Raw genomic sequence first — 23,844 nt, 5'->3', positions numbered from 1 at the left:
CAGCATTTCAGAGAACCAGGACTCTTTCCTCAGTCACACAAATCTCTAGGAAATTCACAGCTTCACAGACTTCAAATTCAGCCTGCAGGCTGAGTCTTTTATCAGAGGTATCCTCTGAGGAATCACGGTTATGTCTTCTCAAGCCACTGGGATACACTTTGACTTTGCAAAGTCTTAAAAAAAAAAAAAAAAATCTTTCCTTTTAATATGAGCTTTTATACTTGGAAAAAATATTAAGAATCTATATCACTCTCTTTCTAAGCTTATTCCATTGGATTTTCAAATCTTATTTTTGTTCTCGTTTCATTTGGTGGGATTTTTGGTAGCCGGGAAAGGACCTCAGAAGTAGCTCCTTAAGAAGCTGAGGAGCTCCCCCTGCTACAAACCCAGCCAAGGAGCCATTAGCAGGACAACAGATGCGCCTCTGCAATTAACATACGAAAGAACTGATGTAACACCTAAGCAAAGGGGCATTTGGGGGAGAGTAGTTGTGATGGAGGAAGAGAATGGTGCTGGTGGTTGGTAAGGAAGAAGGGGAAGAAGGTGCCCAAGCAGAAGTTTCCCTGCAGCCCATGGCGACATGGCAGCTGTCGTGGGGAAGCAGGGCAGGACTGTGAGGAATCTTTCTTCCTGAGGAGGAAGGAGCAGCAGGAACCACCAGCCTGTGAACTCACTCTAAACCCCATTCCCTGTCCCCCTGTGCTGCTGGGGGAAAGGAGGGTGAGAAACCGGGAACAAAGGGATTTGGGCCCGGGAAGAAGGGAGGGGTGGGGTAACATATGCAAGCCCTGCTCTATGTGTTGCCTGTGTCCTGGGTGTGTGTGATTAGTGTGAAATTACATTATTATTTTCCCCAGGTTGAGTCTGTTTTACCCAGGACCTTAATCGGTGAAGAACCCTCCTTGTCCTTTGTCTCGACCCATGAGTTTCTAGTTGGGCTTTGTCCTCCTCATCCCAAAGTGTGTGTGTGGGGGGGAGGAGTTGAGTGAGCGGCCATGGGGGTGGGTTCTTTGTTGTCATGTTGGGCCCAAACCACGACTATTTTAAAATCTTTAAAAAAATATCCTTTATTTTTTACTAATCTCTGCTTAACTCCTCCTGACCTATGCTGCTGCCACTAGACTATCATTCTGCAAAAAAAGGCAGGTAAGAAACAGAACAGAAACTTAGGGCTCCCAGAGTGGATTTCTTCAGGTAACAGCAACATTTTTTTCTTAGTAATTAGCTGACAAACCCAGTTCCTTCCTCACCCTCTACAATAGTTTTTCTGATGTCTTCTCTTTCCCTGGCTGGAGGAAAAGATTTGGTATCTCTGGCTCTAAATCATTTTCTCTTCCCTCCTGCTACAGGATTTCTACATAATTTTATCCCAAGAGTGCTGAAAAACATAAATGCTCACATGGCAATCAAAGATTTTGAATACATAAATGTACTGCTATGTGAAAGTAGCAGGCACATTTACCCACAGGGGATTTAGCACAGGTAACAATAATACACGGACTCACCATAAAAAAATTACTATAGCTAATGTGATCGAGCTATCAATTTATACTAGAAAACAAATTTGAAGTTACAGCTCAGGAGCTGCACAATGGATAACCGATACTTAATTACTAGGGTCCGTTTTTACAGGAAAATCTGTGGGAGTGAAGGAGAGAAGGCTATTTTATTATATATTAAACCAGAGTAATATATATATTTACTTAATTTATCCATAATATAATAGAATACTATTCGTTAACATTGATGGAAAGAGAGAGGACTGCAAGGAGAACAAACAACTCTGCATTTACAGCCTTCAGAGTCAAAGATACCTTGGGTTCCCAGCAGGGCCATTAGCTTTGCTAAACTGATAGCTGCAGCCACCACAGGCAGGAGCCCTGCCTGCTGTATTGAATGGGATTACCCTGCTGTGAAGTGTGATGGGGTGAGACAGGTACCCAGTCCTTGATCCCCTTGGGAGAAGAGAATTTCTTTGCAGAATGACCTACACTGCAAGAACAGGCCTACTCCTAGGCAGCAATATGCTAAAAACATTAAAAATAATTTTCCTTTCTAAGAAGATTGCTTCTTCATCCAAGAAGACGCAAATAAAATCTCTCCTTTTGAGTCCCTTCAGCCTTGTTCCTTTTTATTTCATTTTGGCTTTGTGACAGCTTCCCTTTCCTACTCCGTTGCTCTTTCGGATCTCACCTCTTCCTCCAGCGAGCTGTCAGAGCTCTGCTTTCTCTCTCTGGCTGCTATTTAACATCTTTGTGCAAACCCCAGACCACAGGCTCTACCCCACAAGTTGTTGTTTTTTCTTATTTTTTTTCCTTTGGACTGTGCTTACAGACTCTCATCTTACTAAAATACAATGGAAGAAGACCACTCCTTATTTTGGCTCCCATATTTATGCTACTGTTACAGAAACAGTCTGCTGAAGGACAGCAGAGACGTGTGGGGGTTTGGGTTTGCATGTTGCACAGTAGGATGCTTCAGCACCTCCACCATAAACACAACTACTAAAACTGTCCTTTAGGACTACACGCCTGCGGTGAGCAGGTACTGAGAGGTGGAGGCAGGTCGTTGTTCCTCTGGTCACATCTCTCCATGCCGTGCCACCACTGGCAAGGTTTTATACTTCCCAGAACTAGCTCATTAGCCTCCTGCCAGCAGTGTAGAGCATGGCACTGCTTTGTTGATGCCAGCAGACGCTTGCTGTGACAAAATTATCAAAGAAATTTAAGTACTAACTTGACTGCTCATGACAGATCCTGGATAACTGTCTGGAAGGTACTAAGGCCTTGACTCAGGCTGAAATATGTGACTCAAAGTCAGTCCAGTGTCTGACAGCATGCAAAAATCCAGCATACCAGAGACCTTCAAGATAATTTCTACCCACTAGTGGGACATATCTAGGATATTGCAGAAAGTGGAGATTAAAAAAGGTCTGCAGAAGCTCTTTTCTGGATCATGGTACTGTCATTGTATGTGAGGATGATGCAATTCCAGCAGTTGAATCACACTTTTTATAATGATTGTGTATGCGACCTGGATATGAAAATATTTTGCTGTATTCATAAAGGTTTTTCTTGCCTGTGAAACCATGTGTTGAAGCATTCTTACGAAGTGAATCACTTTGTCCTTAATTTATCTCCCTGTTACTTCCCCAAGAGACTATTTAAAGAAAAAAAAATAGAAATTTTGATTCAGGTTTGGATATTTTTTTCTTCACAGTACTCTGGTGCTATCCCAAGTACCATACGTCCATAGATTTTGCACTTCAAAATGCCTGATTTATACATTCAAAGATAATAATTGTTGCTTCATTCAGTTAAAACAGAAACATTATTTCATTAGCCCACTAGAAGTGGCTTAAGGGAGATGGACTTGCAGACACAGGAAGAAAGTGCCTTGAAACTCCTAAACTATTACAGAAGAAAAAAATCTCTTCAATCTCATTACCATGTTCAAGAATAAAACAAATATGTAGGTGCCATTAATGTGATGACAAAGCTATTTTTCAACAGGGAAAGGCAACCTGAAAGGATAGCAGAGCATATGAATACCACAGCCCTATTGAATCTCATCAGAGCTACTGTATGACCTTGACTTACCTGAATAAAGAGACTTCAGTGATTACCCAGTGAAACAGCTGCACAGTTTTCATATGAATAAGCCTACAATTGCCACTCTCGGTTAAAATTTCTTAGAAAATGACAGGAACACAAATGAAAAACAGAATTAATTTGTTTTTAAAAATACTATTAGGTGCCTCACAGTTAAATGGACTATGTTTTTTGAGTGATGCCGCCACTTCTAGAATCACTAGTATTTGCAGACAGAAGTATAACTATATATATATTTCGTTGTAAAACATCAAGTTTGGCAGACTCACAAAGATGCAATGAAAAAATCTTGTGACTGAAGTCTCAAAGCCCTTGAGTCTCCTTATAGTCTCAGCCCACACTTAAGTGTCTCAAAGAAGTCCTTGATCCACCCAAGCAGAGATACAGCCTCTCCAGAGGTCCATGCAATCTCCTTTTTTGTAAGGACATTTTCAAGCTCATTGGCCACTTACTTAAATTCTTAGGGTAGAGTCTCCATCTCCTGATTGATTTATATCACTCCTTTTTGAATCAGGACCACCAGAAGGAATCAGAGCACTTGGTGTATGACAGTTGGTGTTCTTGTTATCTCACTGTGCTTTCTTATGTTTTTATTCCTATGTATTATATTTCTAAGATTATGATCAGCAGCATTAGAAGGCAGAACATACTGTATTTGAAATACAGGAAGCTGAAGATGGAATCATTTCTGCACACAGTAGTGAAAATCCAATAAAGAGCTTTTAATAGTGCTGTGGCTCATTTTTGAAGAGAAAAACTCCCACTTTTTTACAACAGACACTGGATTATAAATTAATATTTTTCATATGAGAAGAGGACATGCTGTGATCTTTGACTGAAAGGACAGTTCATGGGGGAGTAACACTTGCCTAGTTAGCTAAAGAGGGGCCCAAATTCTCATAAATTCAAACAGGAAATGAGACAGGAAAAAGTGTTATGTTTTCCTGCATGTATTTTCAAGATCATTTCTGTAATTCCAAATTTAGAACTCTTTGGAACTAAACCTGGTTGAAACAATTCAATGATTTATTGTTGCTTAACAATAAATATGACAACTCTGGAGTATACTAGACTTCTGTGTTTTTTGTTGGGGTGCTTTTTGTTTGTTTGGTTTGGGTTTTTTTGTTTTGGTTTTGTGGTTTGTTGGTGGGGTTTTTTTTGTAGGAGAGTAATTCTTCCTCTATTTTCCTGTCACAAAAAAGACAAGAACAATTCAGGTTCTGTAATTAACAGTGGTCAGATGTTTCTTGACTTTGTTTGGAGTGTTCTCTTTTTCATCATGTGGTTTTTCAAGAGGAGGATTAAAACAATACATGGTGTTATTACTGTATGTACATAAACTGATTGCTAAGTAAACGAGGAGTATATACAAGAAAGGCATTATTTGGAAATGGCATCAGTTTTCCTCTGTTTTCCATTAAACATATTCCAGGCCAATTCCCATGACGTGATTTTCAGTGGAGGAGGAGGAAGATGTACTTGCCGCATTAGTAAAAGCCAAAATATTAAAGGGAATTATTTTGTTGACATAAGGCACCCTGCACAAGCAATATGGTAGCACACATTTGGGGTGCCGGGTGGGTGCAGATAGGTCTATGTCTTTAGACCAACTGCACAATGCTCTGTCACCCAGCCCAAGGAACAGACGTGAAGCTGCTCCAGCCTTTGCCTTGAACATCTTTCCTGCCTGAGAAAATGTCGTCTTTTCCGAGAGGTCTTGCTGTGCTCCATTCCTGTCTGCCTGTGATGAAAAAGTTGGCTGGCAAGCTGAATGCAATCATGCCTGGGTTCATGGCTCCTGGAAGGGCTTTTTTTGTGGTGACACATTCTCTTTCCACACTCCAGCTAGCTGTACAGGAGTTCCGCAGTGTTTGTGAATCATCCAGACAGCCACGTCTGGTGGAAATGCAAGCACGGTGTTACATGACTTCATCATTTTCCAGCTTGTTTGATGACTATAGAAAGAATTGGACAGGAAAAAAAAAAAAGTTTCTGATGAAATTTTTTTATCTGAGGCACATTTTGAGCACTATCCAGTACTCCTTGGATCCATCCAGCAGTATGTGAACCCACCAGTTTTCTGTCCCTCAGTTTGCAAGTAGCTGGGTCCTTCACTGATCTGAATGCCCCTTCCAAAAGCCAGGGAAAGGCCACGCTAGCTTTGTATACTTAAGAGAAATGATGCTGCATGGCATGGCCATTTAAAACACCTCTGAGGTTAAAAAGTTTATGAACTGCTGGAAATGTGGTTCTACACATGGAAGTCAACAAGGTAACATTCTACCATGAACTGGGTGACATTAAAAAATCCATTTTCTTCCAAGTGAAAATGCAAAGCTGTCTCTAGAGATAGCAAATCAGCATCACCTTCAAACAGAAGAGTCTGTTTGTCATGAGTAACCAGTGTGCAGCAGTTGACATCAACTGATAGTCCATTTCACAACTTCAGACCTCCATTAAGTGTAGAAAGGTCAAACAGTCCTTCTGAAGCATTAGAGAAGACAAGAAACTGAATAAATTCCTTAGCTTTGTATTTCAACTCTGCTGAAGTTATAGTTGTAAGAACAATGAATTTATTAGTTTGGTGACTGTTTGGAAAACAAAAATGGAAAAAATAGTATTGCATATTTTATTTTATTTACTTTTTCTTTCTTGACAGTTCAAGAAAAATGTCATTTGGGATGAATGAAAAATCCTGTTTTCTTGTTTTGGCTCCAGATAGCCCTCTGTGAGCAAGGGGTTGGACCAGATGACCTCCAGAGAATCCTTCTAACCTTAACCATCTTGTGATTCTGTGACATGGTCAAGCAGGAGTCAAAACTTTTCCTAAGTATTTCCTCCCACCCCAAATTAGTTCACCCAATTTGATCTTTGAAGTTCCTCTGGTGTAACATAAGGCACCAAGTATAATATTCAGATAGAAAACTTTAAAAACCAAGGAAATAACACTTCCTCTCCCACTCCTGAGATACTGCTATTCTCTAGTTTCAAGTACTCTCTCCACTCTGAGAAGCTGCATCTGCCTTGAATCAACTACTTCATGGGTGGCAGAGTTTTTTAGTTGTTTGTTTTTTTTTTTAATTATTATTATTTTTATTTTTTATTTTATTCTTATAGGAGGACACAGTATCAAAGGAAACAGGCATTGGTTTTTATTTCATATAGTCCCTTTTCCAATTTGAAAAAATTAAAATCCCAACCAAAGAAAGGAACACTGCCTAAATGTGTTATGGAGATACCAGGAAACAAATGCAAGGCAAATACATTCTTCCCCCTTCTCACCACAGCTAAATGTTTATTATGCAATGTTACATTTCTATTAGACTAGTTTGTATAATTTTTCTTTTTCACTTATTCCCTCATCCAGAGACTCTCTTTTTCCAGGCTATTACATACACCTTTCATTTACTGACTTCTATTCAAAATGTGCAAAATGAGGTAGATTGAGTAGATGAACAAGTGACACTAATAGGAGAAATTGTCTTTGATCCTTCAACTTTTTATTTTAAGAACTTGATTTAAAGGGTTTTACTTAATCATATTACTGGACATTCTTCTAAAGACTAGCTTGATAGCGGTTTTTCTCCCTTTTTTGTATGTCTACCTCTCATTCATACTCTTCATATGACTAAAAATGATGCATTGTTTCAATCTGTATTGCTGCTATCTCCCACAACACCTTGAGAAGAAACAGGAGCAGAGATTTTTTTGATCAACAGAAATAAACTCCACTGAACATTACCCTCAGGGCAACTGGGAAACAAGCCTGAACATGAAGCAAGCACTTCAAAAAAAATACAGGAAAATACAGCTGTGAATGTCTTTAATGGGAACTAGCTAAAAGAAGCCAGTAAATGAAACAATTTTTTTTGGCAATATAGGAAACTGTAACTCAGACATGACTTTCAAGGTGGCTTGTAGTTTTTCTTACAATACATCATACGCTATGGTTCTATGCAGAGAAAAAAAACCAAACTCACACTTTTGGACAACAAATGTTCTAAAATTCATTGACTGTTTCTATAATCTCGTGGCTTTTCTCTTTTTAGCTGCTTAAATCTTTGCCCATCTGAGATCAACTGAAAAGATTTAAAGAGAAAAAAACTTACAGGCTGAAGTATTTCAAGTACAATGAAATCTCCACTCAGTGTACAGAATACACTAGAAGCTTAAAGACATTACAAGGTAAAAGTCTCCTCATTTGCATTTTTATTTTATTTATCACTATTATTGATGAAGGTTTGAAAACAGAAAAACAAAGAATACACAGACTCATAAATTAAATAAGGAAGATATGTTTCAGAGCAGTGTATGATTCTGGTACTGGCACAGTAAGCATCTATTTGTTTTTATGTTTTAATGACAATGACAAAAATCATCACTCCCCTGTTTGATCACTGAATCTTATTCTATACTTGGAAATTCAAAAAATGTTTTAAAATTCTTGTCTGTCCCCAGTGGAATTTGTTGTCTTGGCTGACAGATTATCTTTAATGTAAGGCTATTTCACCCTATGAATCCCATCCTCTGGTAAACTTAATACCTACAAAAGGCATCTACTCCACAGAAAAATGAGAACCTGAAAACTTGCTTGCAATTACTTCACTTTGACATCCATGTGTATTACTTAATATACCTACAGGCAAGAAAAACGTTAAAAAGCCCCTCACTTTAAAGATGCAACACAACCTTTGCTTAAAAAATGTGACATGTCACATGTTGAACTTCAAGTCATTTAATGTTGCATGTGATTTTGAATGAAAATAAATAAAAACACAGTTAACACTCTTAAGGTCAGCTGCTCCTTTTCCATCCAGGTAAACACTGCTTTTGGGGCTAGCAAGCCAGATTTTATACTTCTATCCAAGACTTACACTTTAAAAGTCATACAAAAGGCATTTAGAGTATCAGTGAATAAAACCAATTTGTTTTCAGGAGGTATATGACTCCCAGCACTTTTCATCTCATCTATTTTTTAATGGAAGCACCCTAGCAAAATATGTCTCACACAAAACAGAGGACAAGCTGTGGAGCATTCACCACGACCTGCAGTTTTGATAAATGCCCTGCAGATATCTTAGCTTTACTCTTAGACATTAGCTAGTACTATAGCTACTTTTTTTTTTTTTTTCTGCTACATAGTTTTTGACACATGGCTGGAAGACATCAATGGGTACTAGCTTCCTCTTTTCATTCCTCCTTCAATAGCTTCTCATTTTAATCCCCAGCTGAAGAATTGAAATTAGTCCACCTGATACCTGTTTACTTAGACAATATTACTCTATTTCCAATCTTAAAATATTTTACATCAAAATCTATGATATTTTCAAAACTTGGTTCTTAAATTGAATGCACAGTTTTTCTTTATTTGACTGCCAAGTCTGAGTATCAAAGTATTAACATTTTAAACAAATTAACATTAATTTCAATCCTGTCGTATTTTGCATGTAAATAATCACCAGCTGTGTAAGTAAAATTTAAAATAGTTAATTGCTGGCAGAATATAGAGTCTACAAATAGATTTCACAAGCATTTTCACAATACAAATATTAATTATCTCCAAACCAAGAGTCAAGAAGAAAACCTGACTGAAGAGTAACGGTCACTCATGTACTGATGGTTTGCCTTGAAAAAAATAATAAAAAAAATTCTCCCTTTCCTTAAAGGTCAGACAGTGAAAAAAAAAAAAACAGAATCAGTCCCTAAAAATGCTTATGTAAGTGATCCAGCATCACTTTCTTTCTTGCATCACTAAGATTTTGCTGTGGATTACAAGAGTCACAGGAGCTTTCTGTAAATCTTTCAAAATGCATTAAAAATGTGCTGTTTGAATTTTGTGTTACTTTATATGGTACTTCAATAGTGTTGCTCAATATTGGCAAGTACCTGCAGAGAGGACCGAAGGACCTCAGCTACACTCAGTTATTGAAAATTCCTTTTCAGATCAACTAAGTAGAAGTATTGCTTTTGATCCAAAGTTCACTTCACAGCAGGGAAACATTTCTCATAGATCAGTTGAATTAATGGGCTCATTTATTGCTGCTATGGGGATGATGGCAGACTGGCAGTAGCAAGCGTGTGTCATGGCACAGCCCTGCAGTGCTGCTTTGAGAGAGAAGCCAGAAGAAAAATTCTAAATCTGAATATGCTCAAACCATGTGTGTATTAATCTGGAACAAACTGCTGTTTCTCGATAATGCATTTACACATGTACTTCCAGCTTACTTCTATTAACAAAAAGATAAAATTATTTACCTACTCCTATTTACTTAACCTGTGCTGAATTTCTTTTTCAAATGTGTTACTAGAATGGGTTAAAACCTTGACCAAAATCTAAGAATAGAATTTTGAGTAATTTACTCAGCATACCTCAAAAGATATGGTTTATCAGTAGAAATCAAAGACATGGCAGTTGTGAAGGTTTTACTTTATTAACACAGTCTAGCAGGCCTGCTTCAGTTAAATATTTTTACAAGCACCTTGATTAGAAGAGGGTACTAAATTGACTTCAAATTTATTTTTAAGTAAGAAATTAAAATCAGGTCAGAGAAGTACTAGATGTTACACACAATTTGAAAAACTCCACTTTTATGAGATGTGTTCACTGAACTTCAGAAACACCGAACAGCTGAGAATCTTTTCATTTTGCATAATAAATCAAAGATTAAGTTGTCTAATGTTTAACTTGTGAAGAAATGTGGAGTGCTGGTTTGGTTTGGTGGGATTTTTGGTAGTGGGGGAAGGGTGCCAAGATCGGCTTTGGTGAGGAGCTGAGAAGCTTCCCCTGCTCCAAACCCAGCCAAGGAGCCTTTAGAGGGACAATAGATGTGCTTCTGCCATTAACATACAGAAGATCTGAGATAAGAGCTGAGCAGAGCTAGCAGTGAAAAAAAGAAGAGCTGGGCTGGAGAAGGGAAAGGCAGTGCTGGGGTGAAGATCCCGATGGTTGGTGAGGAAGAAGGTGCCCAAGCAGAAGTTTCCCTGCAGCCCATGGCGAGATGGCAGCTGTCCCCCTGCACTCATGGAGGAACGTGGTGGAACATTCCCTGAAGGCGCCAGGAGGGGTGAACTTGGCCCCTGGACTTGGATGTTGTGGCCAGAGGACCTGCTGCCAGTGGACTCGGATTGCCCAGCTGTGGAAGACCCCGGCGCCAGGGGAGGTAGCTGTTCCCGAAGCAGCCCCTGACTCTGTGGGAAGCCCAGGCTGGAGCAGCTCCCGACCTTGTGGGAAGGACTCATGAAGGAGAGGTTGGTGGAGGACTCTCTGCCATGGGAGGGACCCCGTGGGGAAGCAGGGCAGGACTGTAAGGAATCCTTCTTCCTGAGGAGGAAGGAGCAGCAGGAACCACCAGCCTGTGAAGTGACTCTAAACCCCATCCCCTGTCCCCCTGTGCTGCTGGGGGGAAGGAGGGAGAGAAACCGGGAACAAAGGGATTTGGGCCCAGGAAGAAGGGAGGGGTGGGTAACATATGCAAGCCCTGCTCTGTGTGTGTCTGTGTCCTGGGTGTGTGTGGTTAGTGTGAGATTAAATTGTTATTTTTCCCCAGGTTGAGTCTGTTTTGCCCGGGACCTTAATCGGTGAAGAACCCTCCTTGTCCTTTGTCTCGACCCAGGAGCTTCTAGTTGGGCTTTGTCCTCCCCATCCCAGAGTGTGTGTGTGTTGGGGGGGGCAGTTGAGTGAGCGGCTACTGGGCCGGTTCTTTGTTGTTGTGTTGGGCCTAAACCAGGACATGTGGATTTAAAGAAAGTTGCTATTGAAAAGCTGTTTTTCTAAGGCTTAGTGTTTGCTAGATGGCTCAGGTACATTCTCACAAAGCTGCTGAAAGCTGCTGGCCTTTCAAGGTAAGACAAATTCAGGCTCTGAAGGAAGCCTGACACGCTGCATGCTCGAGGGAGCTGTTGTTTTCTTTATGCGATTCACAACACATTCAAAGCACAGCCACTTCCTCTGCACTGGTTACGCTTGTGAAAAATAGAAAATTAAGAGGATGATGACTGCAAAGCACTCTTCTCCTTCAACCAAGGGCTTTTAGTTTCAAGGATTCTCTAATCTAGACTAATTACTGACTAAAATTGAAATAAACTCCAATTCCTACAATTTTTTTTTTTACACAATATTAGGAAGGAGGGCAATTTATGGCTTAGCAGCCAGCATAAAACTAGAACAGGCACAATTTTCTCTATAGTACATGCACAAGTACGTACTGCTCAGGCACACCAAATTATTTCTTGGGTTTAAGTCCAATTCAGGCTTCTTTGATTTCCCCAGTTTTCTCTCTTCCATTTGCGGTCTTTATCACCTCAGTCCGGAATATGGACACAAAAAGGAACTAATAATAAGTGAATAATTAAATAAAAGAAATCTCAAGTTGGTTAGTTGTTTAAACCAGAACAGTCTACACTTTTCAAGGCATTTATTACATCCTGATAAAAGAAGTAAAAATCAGTGTAATAGAGACAGCACCTGCACAGCACCTTAAGACTTTCACATACTAGAGGCAAGATCGTCCCTTAAGTTTGGTGCTTCAGCTTATGTGCCCATTTTGGGATCTCTCTCTCGAAACTTCAGTGTCTGTGGCTGTGTCCCCTAAATTAGAGATCCTGGCTCTCAGCTGCCCCAACAACTCATTCTTACTGGCACTGAAACAAAGGTAGCATATCAGATAAAACAGTACCATCAGTCAAAGCTGGTGTAACAGCCCTACTAACTGCTTAAATTTTCTGTTGTCACAGTTGGGAGTATTGCTGCACAAGAGCTGAAACACATTTGGATGGACTGAGAAGTTCTTACAATTCATCTTGGTAAAATTTAGAATATTCCTGGTTTCAAGGATAAATATGAAGCTTGACATACATTCATGCATCCCCCTTTTTTTTTTAGAGGGTGGATGGAAAGGTGGAGTGGGAGAAAGGATAGATACTCTTCTGCTGAGGACAGTAGAACAGCTTTTTGCTTTCCCCATGAAAGCTGCCTAAATACTGAAGCTGAGATTGTAGCAGCTAGCAAAAGTTTGCACAAGAGATCAATACATGATTTATATATCAGTTCACAAAGTACTCAGAAAGATCCAGAGTTGCTGCAGTGCCATTTCCTTTCAACCATTTCTTATAATATCTTACTGTTACTGGTTAACAGTAGGTCACAGAAGGGTGGGCTCTTGTCAAACACTGTTTTAACAGTGTTTTGCAGTAAAAGTTGCTAATGAACCATGGAAGTGAGACAGATTTGGGATTAGTGAGTAATGGTATGTGAGCATGGTCCAGACAAAGTTATATAAAAAAAAACAACAACCCAAAACGTACCTGCCCTGCACGAATGAAAAAACATATTTAACTAGTCTTTGTTGGGCAAGATGTGGAGTTACACAAGGAGTCAAAAAAGACATAGTACTTGGGTTAGAACAAATGAACAAAAACTCTATGACATGGGAAAAGACTGGGGTAAGAACAAGATGCCAAACCAAATTCTTCACAAACACCATGGACGCTTGCTAACATTCAAAAACTTATGCTTTTAACTGAGCAGTTGGTTTGATTCATGTCAAAGACATGACTAAAAGCTTGCCAGGGCTTATTGGAGGTCTTCCTTCACTTTCCATTAGCTGTTTCATGAAGCACATGACATAGTGGTTTGCAAGAGAGAGATGTCTATGAACACAATTTATTATTAAGCCAGGCAGAAAGAAAGCACAAAATTCTGTGTTAAAAAAACAACCCTTAACTAGTCCAAACTGTATCCAGCTGGGTTCTATGCCTATGTAATTATCTTTGCAAGATTAAGCTATCTAGTGGGTAAGAAAATACAATTGACAATGTTTTTAAAAAAATGGACTTTTCAAGTTCCTGATGGAAGATGAAATAAAGGTTTAGTTAGGTGTGCCTGACATAATAGGAATATTTTTGATGTGTAAAGAAACAGAATGAAATGAGTGTTTCGGACAGTGTTCAGGTCATTAAGTTGTGAAAATGTCGAAGCAATTAGGGTCATTTAATCAAAGTTTAATGAGAAGTCTGACTTAAAGCTTTTCATAGATGGTGCACTACCTGAAATGAATTTAAAATAGATACTTCTTGGTGCTTCCACAACAACTGAAATATGTTCCACCATTTGTGTCTTGCTCTGGAAAGACAACTTCTAAAAGGAAGGAACAGCTGTTCTTCTATTTCTCTCCTTTGTCCTTCATAATTTTTTGGATGAAGAGTCTCTACTTCCTCCCAACATAAACGGAAGCAAACTAGGTTTAAACATTTAAAAAGATATAAAGGTTTATTAAATGAATCCAGATTTGACAGATATTACATAAATTAAAATGCAATAAAATTTTACTAGGGTTTATGTACAGATCACAGTGATTTTCATTGTGCAATGAGGGCTGACTTTGTAACTTTGAACAGTACTTACACATGTGAGCTACAACAAGCAACCAGCAACACACAACGTTAGTCCAAGTTAACCTTTTAAGTCTAGCAATTCAAACTGATTATGCAGTACACAAATGCCTGCTACCACTATCACTACTTACTACACAACAGAGTATTTATAAAGCAAAGTTTGCCATAGAAAAGTGCAAAACATGGAAAGTCTGTACACAGTACAGTACAAAAAGGAATAATGCTACAGTCATTGAAAGCTGAAGAATAATTCTATAGCATAGGAAGCACTGCATCAAAACTCTTCTGAATGGCAAGCAGATAGGCTGAGGAACAGCCACATCTTTGTTGCTTTCAAAACTGCAAAATCCCTGTTCATCCATTTAAACATAGTTTAGTACCTATATTTGATCCATTAACAATGACTTTCTACAGTGGAAGACCACATTAGTTAAAGCTCAGTAGCACACAATTTATCAAGCTAATTTACAGAAAAATCTACAGCACGTTCTCCATTGAAATAATGAAGTATTTATATAATTTGGTTACAAGGCAATTGAGTTTACAATGCATGTTTATCACTTAAAACCTCAAATTGGACAATTAAAAAATATAGATAGAAGACTCAAAAATAAAGGTTGTTTTTTTAATGTTTTAACATTCTTGTTCACCAAAGCAAAACACCAAAGGCCTACGGGCTCTTGCAAGAAAACAGTCCTTATGCAACACTCAATGTGCAAAAACATGTTAACAGAAGCAACCACAATAAAATGAACTTCAGATAATATCATACTTGAATAGAATATAAAAGTGTTCTAGTCTGTTTAAAAAAACCCCACAGGTAAATGCAGAGTCCTTAGTGCAGGGTATATCAGGGACTTCTGCATGAGCACTCAAAAAGAACTACATTAGTGGGCCATGAAGTCCCAGCAAAGACTTAAAACAAAACAGACTCACTTGTGCAAATAAACAAAATGAGCAGGCAATAAAAACTTACGAAGTTCAAGACTGTAGAGAAAATAACCAGTCGTTTAAAATGATGCTTCAAAAATGTTTGTGTTGTTTGATAGGTTTTTTTAGGTAAGGATTTTAGTTTAAAAAAAATAATGAAGGGAGTTTTGTACTAGAAAGCATGTTGAGGAGGTCAGTAGTTAGGCATATTATGTACACATGGCTCTGGAAACAATGTAAAGTCAACGGATTAGCATTATTAATAAGACTGTATTTGTTTATTTAGTCTCTATCATAATGAGTGTCAGTGCATCCACTGCCAGCAATGGAGAAGATTTATAAAAAGAAAATCCACTATCTCCTGTTGTTCAAGCATTCAAAACTTCTAGCCACCAATGTGGCACGTTAGTCAAATGCAGCTTCATTTCCTCAGCTTTGAAGATTTCCAACACAGTACAGAAAAAAAATATATTTAGCACACTACCCTTGTTGCAATATGTACATTTTTTTAGAAATTTGTTTTGTAGTACTCAGATTCCACACAATACTGTTAAGCTTACAAATAAGAAAAAAATAATATTGAACTGTGCTTGCTCCTCTTGGACAAAATAAGCTGTGTTTTATGTGCTTGAGTTTTTCTGATTTATTTGGAATAAGTAATGACACAGATAAAAAAAGTGGACCAGATTCCTTTTTTCAAGAGAGCAAGGTACTTTTGTCAGGTTAAAATTACAATTTCCTATGGCTTTGCCTGTATTCATTATACATTCCTACACAGTATTTACTGTGGCACTTGTGTAACATCAAAAATAGTTTGTGATATTCCAGAACTACCACTTTGAGGTATCCTGCAATCTCTTAAATTAGACTTGTTTTATGAAGAAAAATATCTAATACCCTACAAATTGCAAGTTCTCAACAGCACTTCTGTACCATTTAGAACTAAATAAAAGAAAATGGAGGTCATTTTTCCACAAGGAGACTCCAGCTGCAGCTTTGTCATAAAATTATAATAATGATAATTTCATGAGTGACTACTAGAATGTCTACTCCATAAGCATTCAGGGTTTAGTTCAGAAAAATTAAATTTTTGGCTTACATTTTGTATGTAATTTCAGATCAAAAATGTGGATAACAGTTTGTGGGAGAAACTCTGTGTGACCTACCTAAACAGTTTTATGTAGACACAATAGTCATAGCAGTGGGACTCCAGTGAGCTGATGAGCTTTCAAAAATTTTCTTTTTGCGTCTAAATGTAATAATTTCACTAAAAGTTATCTAAAACCACAACATCTGAAAGAATGTATTTATTTTTTGAGATCAAAACACTTTGAAATCAATTCCTCTGTATTAACACAAGTATCACAATATGTAACATGAAAAAACCCTAAAAAAGGTCCTGACTTTTGTATACAATCTACCTTCACATTTATGTGTATTCATATACATAGATACATACATATGCACATAAAGACATTTGGTGCTACTTAAAATAAGCTGTTTTTGCAAATAATTCCTAAATACAGTGTACTCATGCTGCTAGAAAGATGTCAGTACATAATGAAAAAGAGACTCCTTACGTCTAAGGTTTGAACTCTGTACATATGGAACTCCTGGCAGCAGAGGCTTTAGGACATTTCCAAAAGCAGGAGCAGAAAAATCAGGCTTTAACATATATTCAGTCTTCCCTCCAATATTCTGACTTGCCAAGGATTCAATAACAACTATTTCAGTAATGAAAAAGTCTGTTATGGATCATGGAGAAGAAGGCAAGCTCAAGAGGGAACAACTTCTGTAAGAGCCCTTTATCAGTATGCACTGAATTGCATGTTTACAGAGAGTCTTCATGTGAGGGATCTCATTTCAGACAGTGTATACTCACTCAACATTCCTGGTTTGTAAAGAAACATCACTGTAATAGAACTTCATAAATTAGCCATTAAGATGTATCTTAACAGACAACAGAACATGCCCTTGTCTTTCTGCTTTCAAGTACTATGGTTGCAAGTGTGAGGCATTGGAAATTTTAGATACAAATATATTTTAAAACTTAATTACTTTTATTTTTTACAAAGAATTATAAAATGCATTTAAGATGATGAAAAACTCATTTATCCTTTCAAGATTTTTATTCCTAGAGAGCTTCTTGAAAAACATTATTTGAAAAATAAAAATCATAGACTCTGCAAAATACAAAAATTTACATCTTTAGTTGTATTGTATTCATTATATACATATATACTAATTTGTGCTTTCAATTACACAAGTTTAGTATAAACTTAGAAAATTAATTCTATGATTTAACTATGCAAAAAGGATCTGGGAATAGCAGGAAACTTAACTAAACCATAAGTTAAAAAAAATCCTAATATATCATTTTAATGAGTCCACTTCAGAGGAGACTATCAATATTACAACTTACTAAACTAATGTCAAATGTTTACAGCAAAGAATTATTCTTGCCTGCCTCCAACTCTTTAGATAATTACTATATACTAATACACATATCTGAATGCAGTATCATTCTTATGCACAAAGAAAGTCTTCATTTTTGTAGTAATTCCATTTTCCTTCAGACTTGCTCTTAGCACTTCAGTTTCCTTCCAGTTTCTAAGACAAAAAATAATGAAAAAGGAACACAAAACACAATGTGAAGCATCTGTATTGAATGACCAGTATCAACCTATCACAGTTACAAAACAGAATCCAGGGTAGAGTTAATCTGACAATCTTATTCCTCTAATTAAAGTCTTTGTTCTTTAATGTAAACATCTTGCAATCAACAACAATCACATTTCCTTATCTGTCAAATCAATCTAGGTATTTGCTTTTAACACATGATTTAAAGTTTTAAGGACAGAAGGACTTAAATATCTGTACATGAATAACTCTTCTCCACTGTAGAACACCAAATTACCTTTGTCATTCCATAAGCCTGCTTTACAATATTTTAAACAGTTTATATTATCTATTACTGTGAATCATGTTGGTTTTACAAGCTGTAAGAAAGTATTAATCACAGTTTTGAATCAGAAGATGTAATTTCTGTATATTTCTCTCACTCACAGACTTGCAATGTTTTGAAGAGGACTCCTGACATACCTGGTCCAGTGTAGATGCTGCATTCAAAAGTTCTTGAAAATTTCTAGATCTTTAGGGGGTACTGGAGGTGTCTTGTTCCAATCATCTTCAGGATAAGCTTCAAAATTGGAAGTATCTCCGTCATTGGATACTTTTGGTACTATGGGAGGCTAGTCAGAACAAGCACAACAGAAATGTTAGCGCAGTTTCCTCAATGAGCTTCCCTCCATCATATTAAATAAGAAATTCTGTAAAAGAATGATTAAACAATAGGGGTACCTATTTTTCTCTTTTTTAACTAATAATGAGAGGCTTGCAGCAACACAGACATGTTGCAATGCTTTACCTATACTGCAGTTAAATACTGAAGTTAAGACACTTAGTAATACAGATACTTATTTAGCACTCAAGTCCTAGCTGCTTTGCAGACTGAAGGTAACTACGGCTAAAGATTACAACTAAGCTTCCAGTCACCTGTGTAATCTGCTACTCTGCTTCCTTACTTCTCCCCCTCTTCTGCAGCCTGAGCAAAAAGGAGTATAATCACATTAGGTTCCTTTCAACTAAGAAAGATTCTTAATAGCAGCATGGGTAACTGCTTTCTAACTGAAGGAAAAGGGTGTCTTGTCTTCATTGCTTTATAATAGATCGATTCCTTTTAAGGAGGTTGAAATTACTTATTTGTGTATGCCTTGCACTACCTGCTAGGTTTTTTCCTAGCCTAGCAATAAATTCAAGCTGGTAAAGAAATTGCTGCACTGTAAAAACTCATTTCACAAGGATGTCTTAATTCAAATGGATCTTTCTAAGGAAACTTGGAGGTGCCAAAATAAGTATCTGCTTTCTATTTCTCTCCTCAGAGAAGAAAATCCTTTGGATTTCTAGTATTGTCTATGAGTTTCACAGTACCTGCAGTTTTTCCTTCTCTTATATCTAGCATCCAGATTACTCTGCCCTTCAGACCACAGGCTGTGAGAGAAAGCTCCTTTCTGGAACATTTAATTAATCACAGGGGTTAATGTGGGGCAAACCCCTTTTCTTCTCTCAAGGGACATTAATCTCTCTATCCTCTTCACCATAACAGAGAGCTTTAGTATCATAACGGAGTCCATGAAAACACTTTAGGATGAGAAAATCTTACAGGAAATCACCAAACTAGCTTATAAAAGTCATACCACAGGAAGAATTATATAGTACAGCAAAATGTTACTCTGCATCTCCTCATAAAGATAAAAGTCTGGCTTCTGCTAGCTCTAAGACCTTATCTCATCTTTGGGCTTCTCAGTTTGAAGCAATGCTATCAGCAGGTTTTCAATGGGAAAGAAAGGGTCCTTGAGGGATGGCATTTTTAAGCTTCAGCCAAAAGCAAAGAACTACTTTTGCATGTGGTGGTCACAGGATACTATCTAAGAAAACGTGCAGAATCTGCTCTGCTCCAAAGGACTGTGTGCTCCTCTGTGGGAAATGCTTGATGCCCCCACCCACCTCACCTTTCCTTTTGGCAGGAAAACCAGTTTTGTGAAGCAACAAAGAAAAAGAGGGGAAAAAAAAAATATCTAAAATAGGGGTATTAACGTTAACAAAACTATTTTCTCTCTTTCAGCCATTACTATTTTTATATAATACTGATATTTATGATCTTATCAGGACTGTGAATCTATGTTTCATTTGTACAATAGCCCAAGTCACACTTTTTAGGGGGAAAATGGAGTACAGTATACAGTAGTCCTGTATACATTATTTCACTATCTTAATTAGTATGAAATAATGTGAAAATCTTAAAAATAATTCTGAATAATACAGCTGCCTCTAGAAATAAGGAAGTATCACATCCTTGCTCTGGAGTATAATTAAGCTGTATCTCATCTTCTAAGAGCTAATGTAACCATTACAAATGTTAAGAAACAAGTTTTGGATTCAGAAATATCTGAATGTCATAGTGACTTTTTTTTTTTAATAAAAATGCAAAACAAGGGATGTTTTACCTCCAACATTCAATTTTTAGTCCTATTTGTTATTTATTTGCTAATACAGTAGGTTGTGATAAATTTCATAATTAAAGTACTTATAATATGCATTATCACCCAGTTTGTGTTTTTTGCAGATGTGACCAGAATTTACAATAAATAATCTGAAGAATGTGACTTCTCTACAAAAGATCTACATAAAATATTTACTGGATGTAGTAATCACTAAAAAAACCTTAAACCCCACTCATTTAAAACAATGCAAACTTTTTTTTTTAGAAAAAAACAAGTTACCCACAGCTTTGTATTAGGATGTTATTTAGAAAAATACATTAAAAAAGACATTTTAATCACTTATCTATTTTGCAAGAACTCAATTTAAGCTACCTACCCAGAAATTCATTGTAAGAAACTAAAGCAAAAAAATGGAAAACCAAACATTTAATTGTCACTTGACTGACTGCATGACAACCTGTTACTGAAAATCATTGCTGCAAGAAATCTTTACCAGTTAGAATTTTTAAAAATAAGGCAGTTTTACTTCCAAAGGACTTTAACAAGCATTTTGCAGTGTTGATAGCTTTTGCAAACATCTGCCCTGATACAATACTAGAATTCAGTGCTGTTAAAAAGTATGTTAAAACTACATTCATAAATCCTTCTCTCTCACCTTCCCTAATCCTCCTACTCCCATATGGTTTCCATTTTTTTGAAGCATTTACCTGAATTGAACTTGGCACAAAAATGTAAAGCACAGAGTAAAACACTTCCACAGATACAAGGGCAATAATAAAAAATAAATACAGTAAAAAGTCAATCCAACGAACTACCAGTCCCTCCTCATCCCCCCAGACAATAATTACTTGCAAAACCCTAAAACTGAAAATTACATGTTGTATTAACTAATCAACTCCAGCAAAACAGGGATTTTTATTTTTTTTTTAGACATTTCATATATAGATAAAAATGCAAGTAGACATTCATATAATTAATTCTGGAGTGTAAAAGAGCAAACTTGCAATTACTGATGTGCATATATACACAAGCTCATACACACATATGAACACACAGAGGCAACAGGCAACAAAACCTCAACAGAGCAGCTTAAATGAACAATTTCTTGTTGTGATGTCCTATACAGTATTTTGCAGAAAATACCTTTAGTCGCCTTTGAGGTACAGCATCCCAATCTACAGACCTGAACCATCGATGCCTCTTCACATCATCTGCTCCATTCTTTAAAGAAAAAAACAAATATTTACTAAGTTATATGCATGCCAAACTATGTGTTATATTGTAAGAACTGTAGCAAGGCACACTAATGGTACATTTATCCTTTCTTCTTTTCTCACGTGATAATCAGTAAAATATTCTACAGGATAAATTAATATTGTTCTTTCTGTAGCAGATTCCAAGTACCAGCAATAACATCAAACATTTCCTTTTTTTCTTTTTTTTTAAATGGCATTCTTCTGACACAAGGGAGATCAAGAATGGGCTTTACACTTTCTAATTCTTACACCAATAAAAAAACCAATAACTGAAGTTAATGGTGTCCTATATAAAAATAATGTCTGGGAAGCACGAAGTTCTATCAGATACTAGAGACGTTTAGAGCCGACAACAAGAGGTTTTCAGTACTGTTACAAAAGCATATATATAAAACCATTTGTTTTCATTTTAGATTTACAGTTAAGAGCGTATTTGTCTCACAAGGATGGTTGTCTCTGGGCTGTTTTGATTATCTACACAAAATAAACTTTTTTTTTTTTCTCACCCCAGGATGAAACTGGTTCAAGAAGAGGCTCATTCTCAAGGCATTAAGCACTGGGGAAAAAACAGCTGGTTCTGTCTCAGGCCTGATCACAGCACAGTTTTTTAATGTAAAGCACTCGAGCTCATACCACCTGCAGCTCCATGGAACAAAGCATACCACACACTTTTTTTCAGATTTCTATGGAGGACCATAAGATGCTTGTATCCACAGAGGCAACAAGGAGAGTAATGTGTTACCTAGTTCTCTGAAAAGCAGATCTGATTGCATGCTTCACTAGAAAATACCCAATGTGATTGAAATATTTTTAAACCAACTACGATTCAGGAAAAGGATCAGACTTAAGACTGAGCTACCACCTCCACCTCAAATCCTGCTTCTAATTAGAACTGGTTTTGATACTGACATTTCAGCCAACTGTCAGGAAAAACTCCAAAGCAAATCAAAACAACCATAGACTAAAAAAAAAACAAAACACAAAACCCAAAAGCAACTTTTCCCAAAACTGATGTTTAAATAAAATAAGATTTGCTTTTGTTTTATTTTCCTTCTAAACCATCAAAAGATAGACAAATTTCCACTAGTCAGCAACTTCCTAAATTTTCAGCTTATGAAAGTGTGGTTTTAATCTTCCTGATGCCTCCCCCACACCCCTGAAAAATACTGCAAAGAATTCTGAAGGATAGGAAAAATATCTCTTTCCTAGCTTTTCTTACCAGTCTAAGTTTGTCTGAAAAAGAACTTTGGACAGCAGGCTCTAGCATCTATACGCATGTCATATGTTGAAGGAACCTGGATGACTATGCATCTTTTACCTTCTTCACTTAGGTCCACCATAAACTGTGCTTTTTGCAAAAAAAAACCAAAACAACAAAACACCAAACCAAAACAAAAAACAACAACAAACCTCTAATCTCCCCTGCCGAGGGAAACGGAAATCTTAGCTGTCTCCAATAAACTAAAGATCACACAAGCTAAAGTAGGTGTCTGCAACCTCTAAGAACAATAACAAGTCAACCAATACAGGATTAATTTACCTCTGCCAGAAGGGGAAATTAACCTACACTGAGTTGTGTATGGTGCTTTGGCTAGCCTGTTGAAGTACCTGATTTAGCTCACATACTGCTGACTTCTCACTGTACTACCAACCATAGCTATTGTACAGCTGAAGAATCAAGTAAGCTTGTAACAAAGCTGTCTTCTTGGCCTTACAAGCAGTACTACATCAGGACATCTCAACAGAATTCACTGGATTGCTTTGTGTTTCTCCTTTACATGTCACAGATGTAGATGTATTTCTGAGGTAGACTGGAATCCTACCTAAGACACCTGAGCATATTTTTCACTACTAAGCTATTGCCTTTAGAAGTCTGTTCAGAATAGGATGAATAATTATTCTTGGTGGATGACTATTTGACTGTGTTTAACCAGCCCCACCACCAAACTATTAGGCAATGATGAAACATCACGGTACTACAACCACCTTTATATCCTTTAAAGTATTTTTAAGTTTCAAATTCGATTTGTGCTACTGAGATTAAACAACTCCAATGAAAGAATCAAAGCAGCTGGTGCCCTCTTCTGCAGGATTTTGCACCACATTTCTGGTCTAATGTTAGTCTTCAAATTAATCAGTAAACAGGTAGGGTTTCTTTTGGGTTTTTTTTTGGGGGGGTGGGGTGGACAGAAGGTGGGCAGGTTACCGTGGGGTGGGGTGAGTAGGGAAACTATCATGAAGGATAGCATTAATCCAGAAAAATAGGAGTATGATTTCCAGAAATAGACAGTTAAACTTTAAGATTAGGATTGCACAACCCAAATAGCATATGGAAAAATACATCTCCATTTCGTGCTTATAAAAACAAAAGCTATAAAAGAGCTGTTCCACATCTTTCCTACATAATTTTTTAACCTTGTGCTATGAATTGCATGACACCTAACATGTTACACTGACCTTCATGTTTCCTAATCGTCTTGTCCTGTCAACCACAAGCAGCTTCTTAATTAGGTCTCTGCAATAAAGAAAACATGATCTGTGTTAAACAAAAGTAATTTCTATTTGACTGTCATACAGATCTTACAGAATATT

General features: G+C 37.2%; 1 protein-coding gene across 1 annotated transcript in view; it reads right to left on the bottom strand.

Moving 5' to 3' along the window:
- Nucleotides 1-13,859: 13,859 nt before the first annotated feature.
- Nucleotides 13,860-23,844, bottom strand: part of PRKX (protein kinase cAMP-dependent X-linked catalytic subunit) — a 54,358-nt gene continuing 44,373 nt past the window's right edge. Inside the window, exons 6-9 of the mRNA XM_051640951.1 lie at nucleotides 23,710-23,767; nucleotides 21,140-21,217; nucleotides 18,036-18,184; nucleotides 13,860-17,543 (exon numbers count right to left, since the gene is read on the bottom strand). Of these exons, the coding sequence (XP_051496911.1) occupies nucleotides 18,059-18,184; nucleotides 21,140-21,217; nucleotides 23,710-23,767 (262 nt within the window). The 3' untranslated portion in view covers nucleotides 13,860-17,543; nucleotides 18,036-18,058. The remainder of the gene's footprint in view (nucleotides 17,544-18,035; nucleotides 18,185-21,139; nucleotides 21,218-23,709; nucleotides 23,768-23,844) is intronic.

This window comes from Apus apus, chromosome 1 (assembly GCF_020740795.1).
Source record: "Apus apus isolate bApuApu2 chromosome 1, bApuApu2.pri.cur, whole genome shotgun sequence".
Taxonomy (NCBI): domain Eukaryota; kingdom Metazoa; phylum Chordata; class Aves; order Apodiformes; family Apodidae; genus Apus; species Apus apus.
The sequence above is the reverse complement of the archived record's forward strand: the minus strand, read 5'-3'. Positions and strand labels throughout refer to the sequence as shown.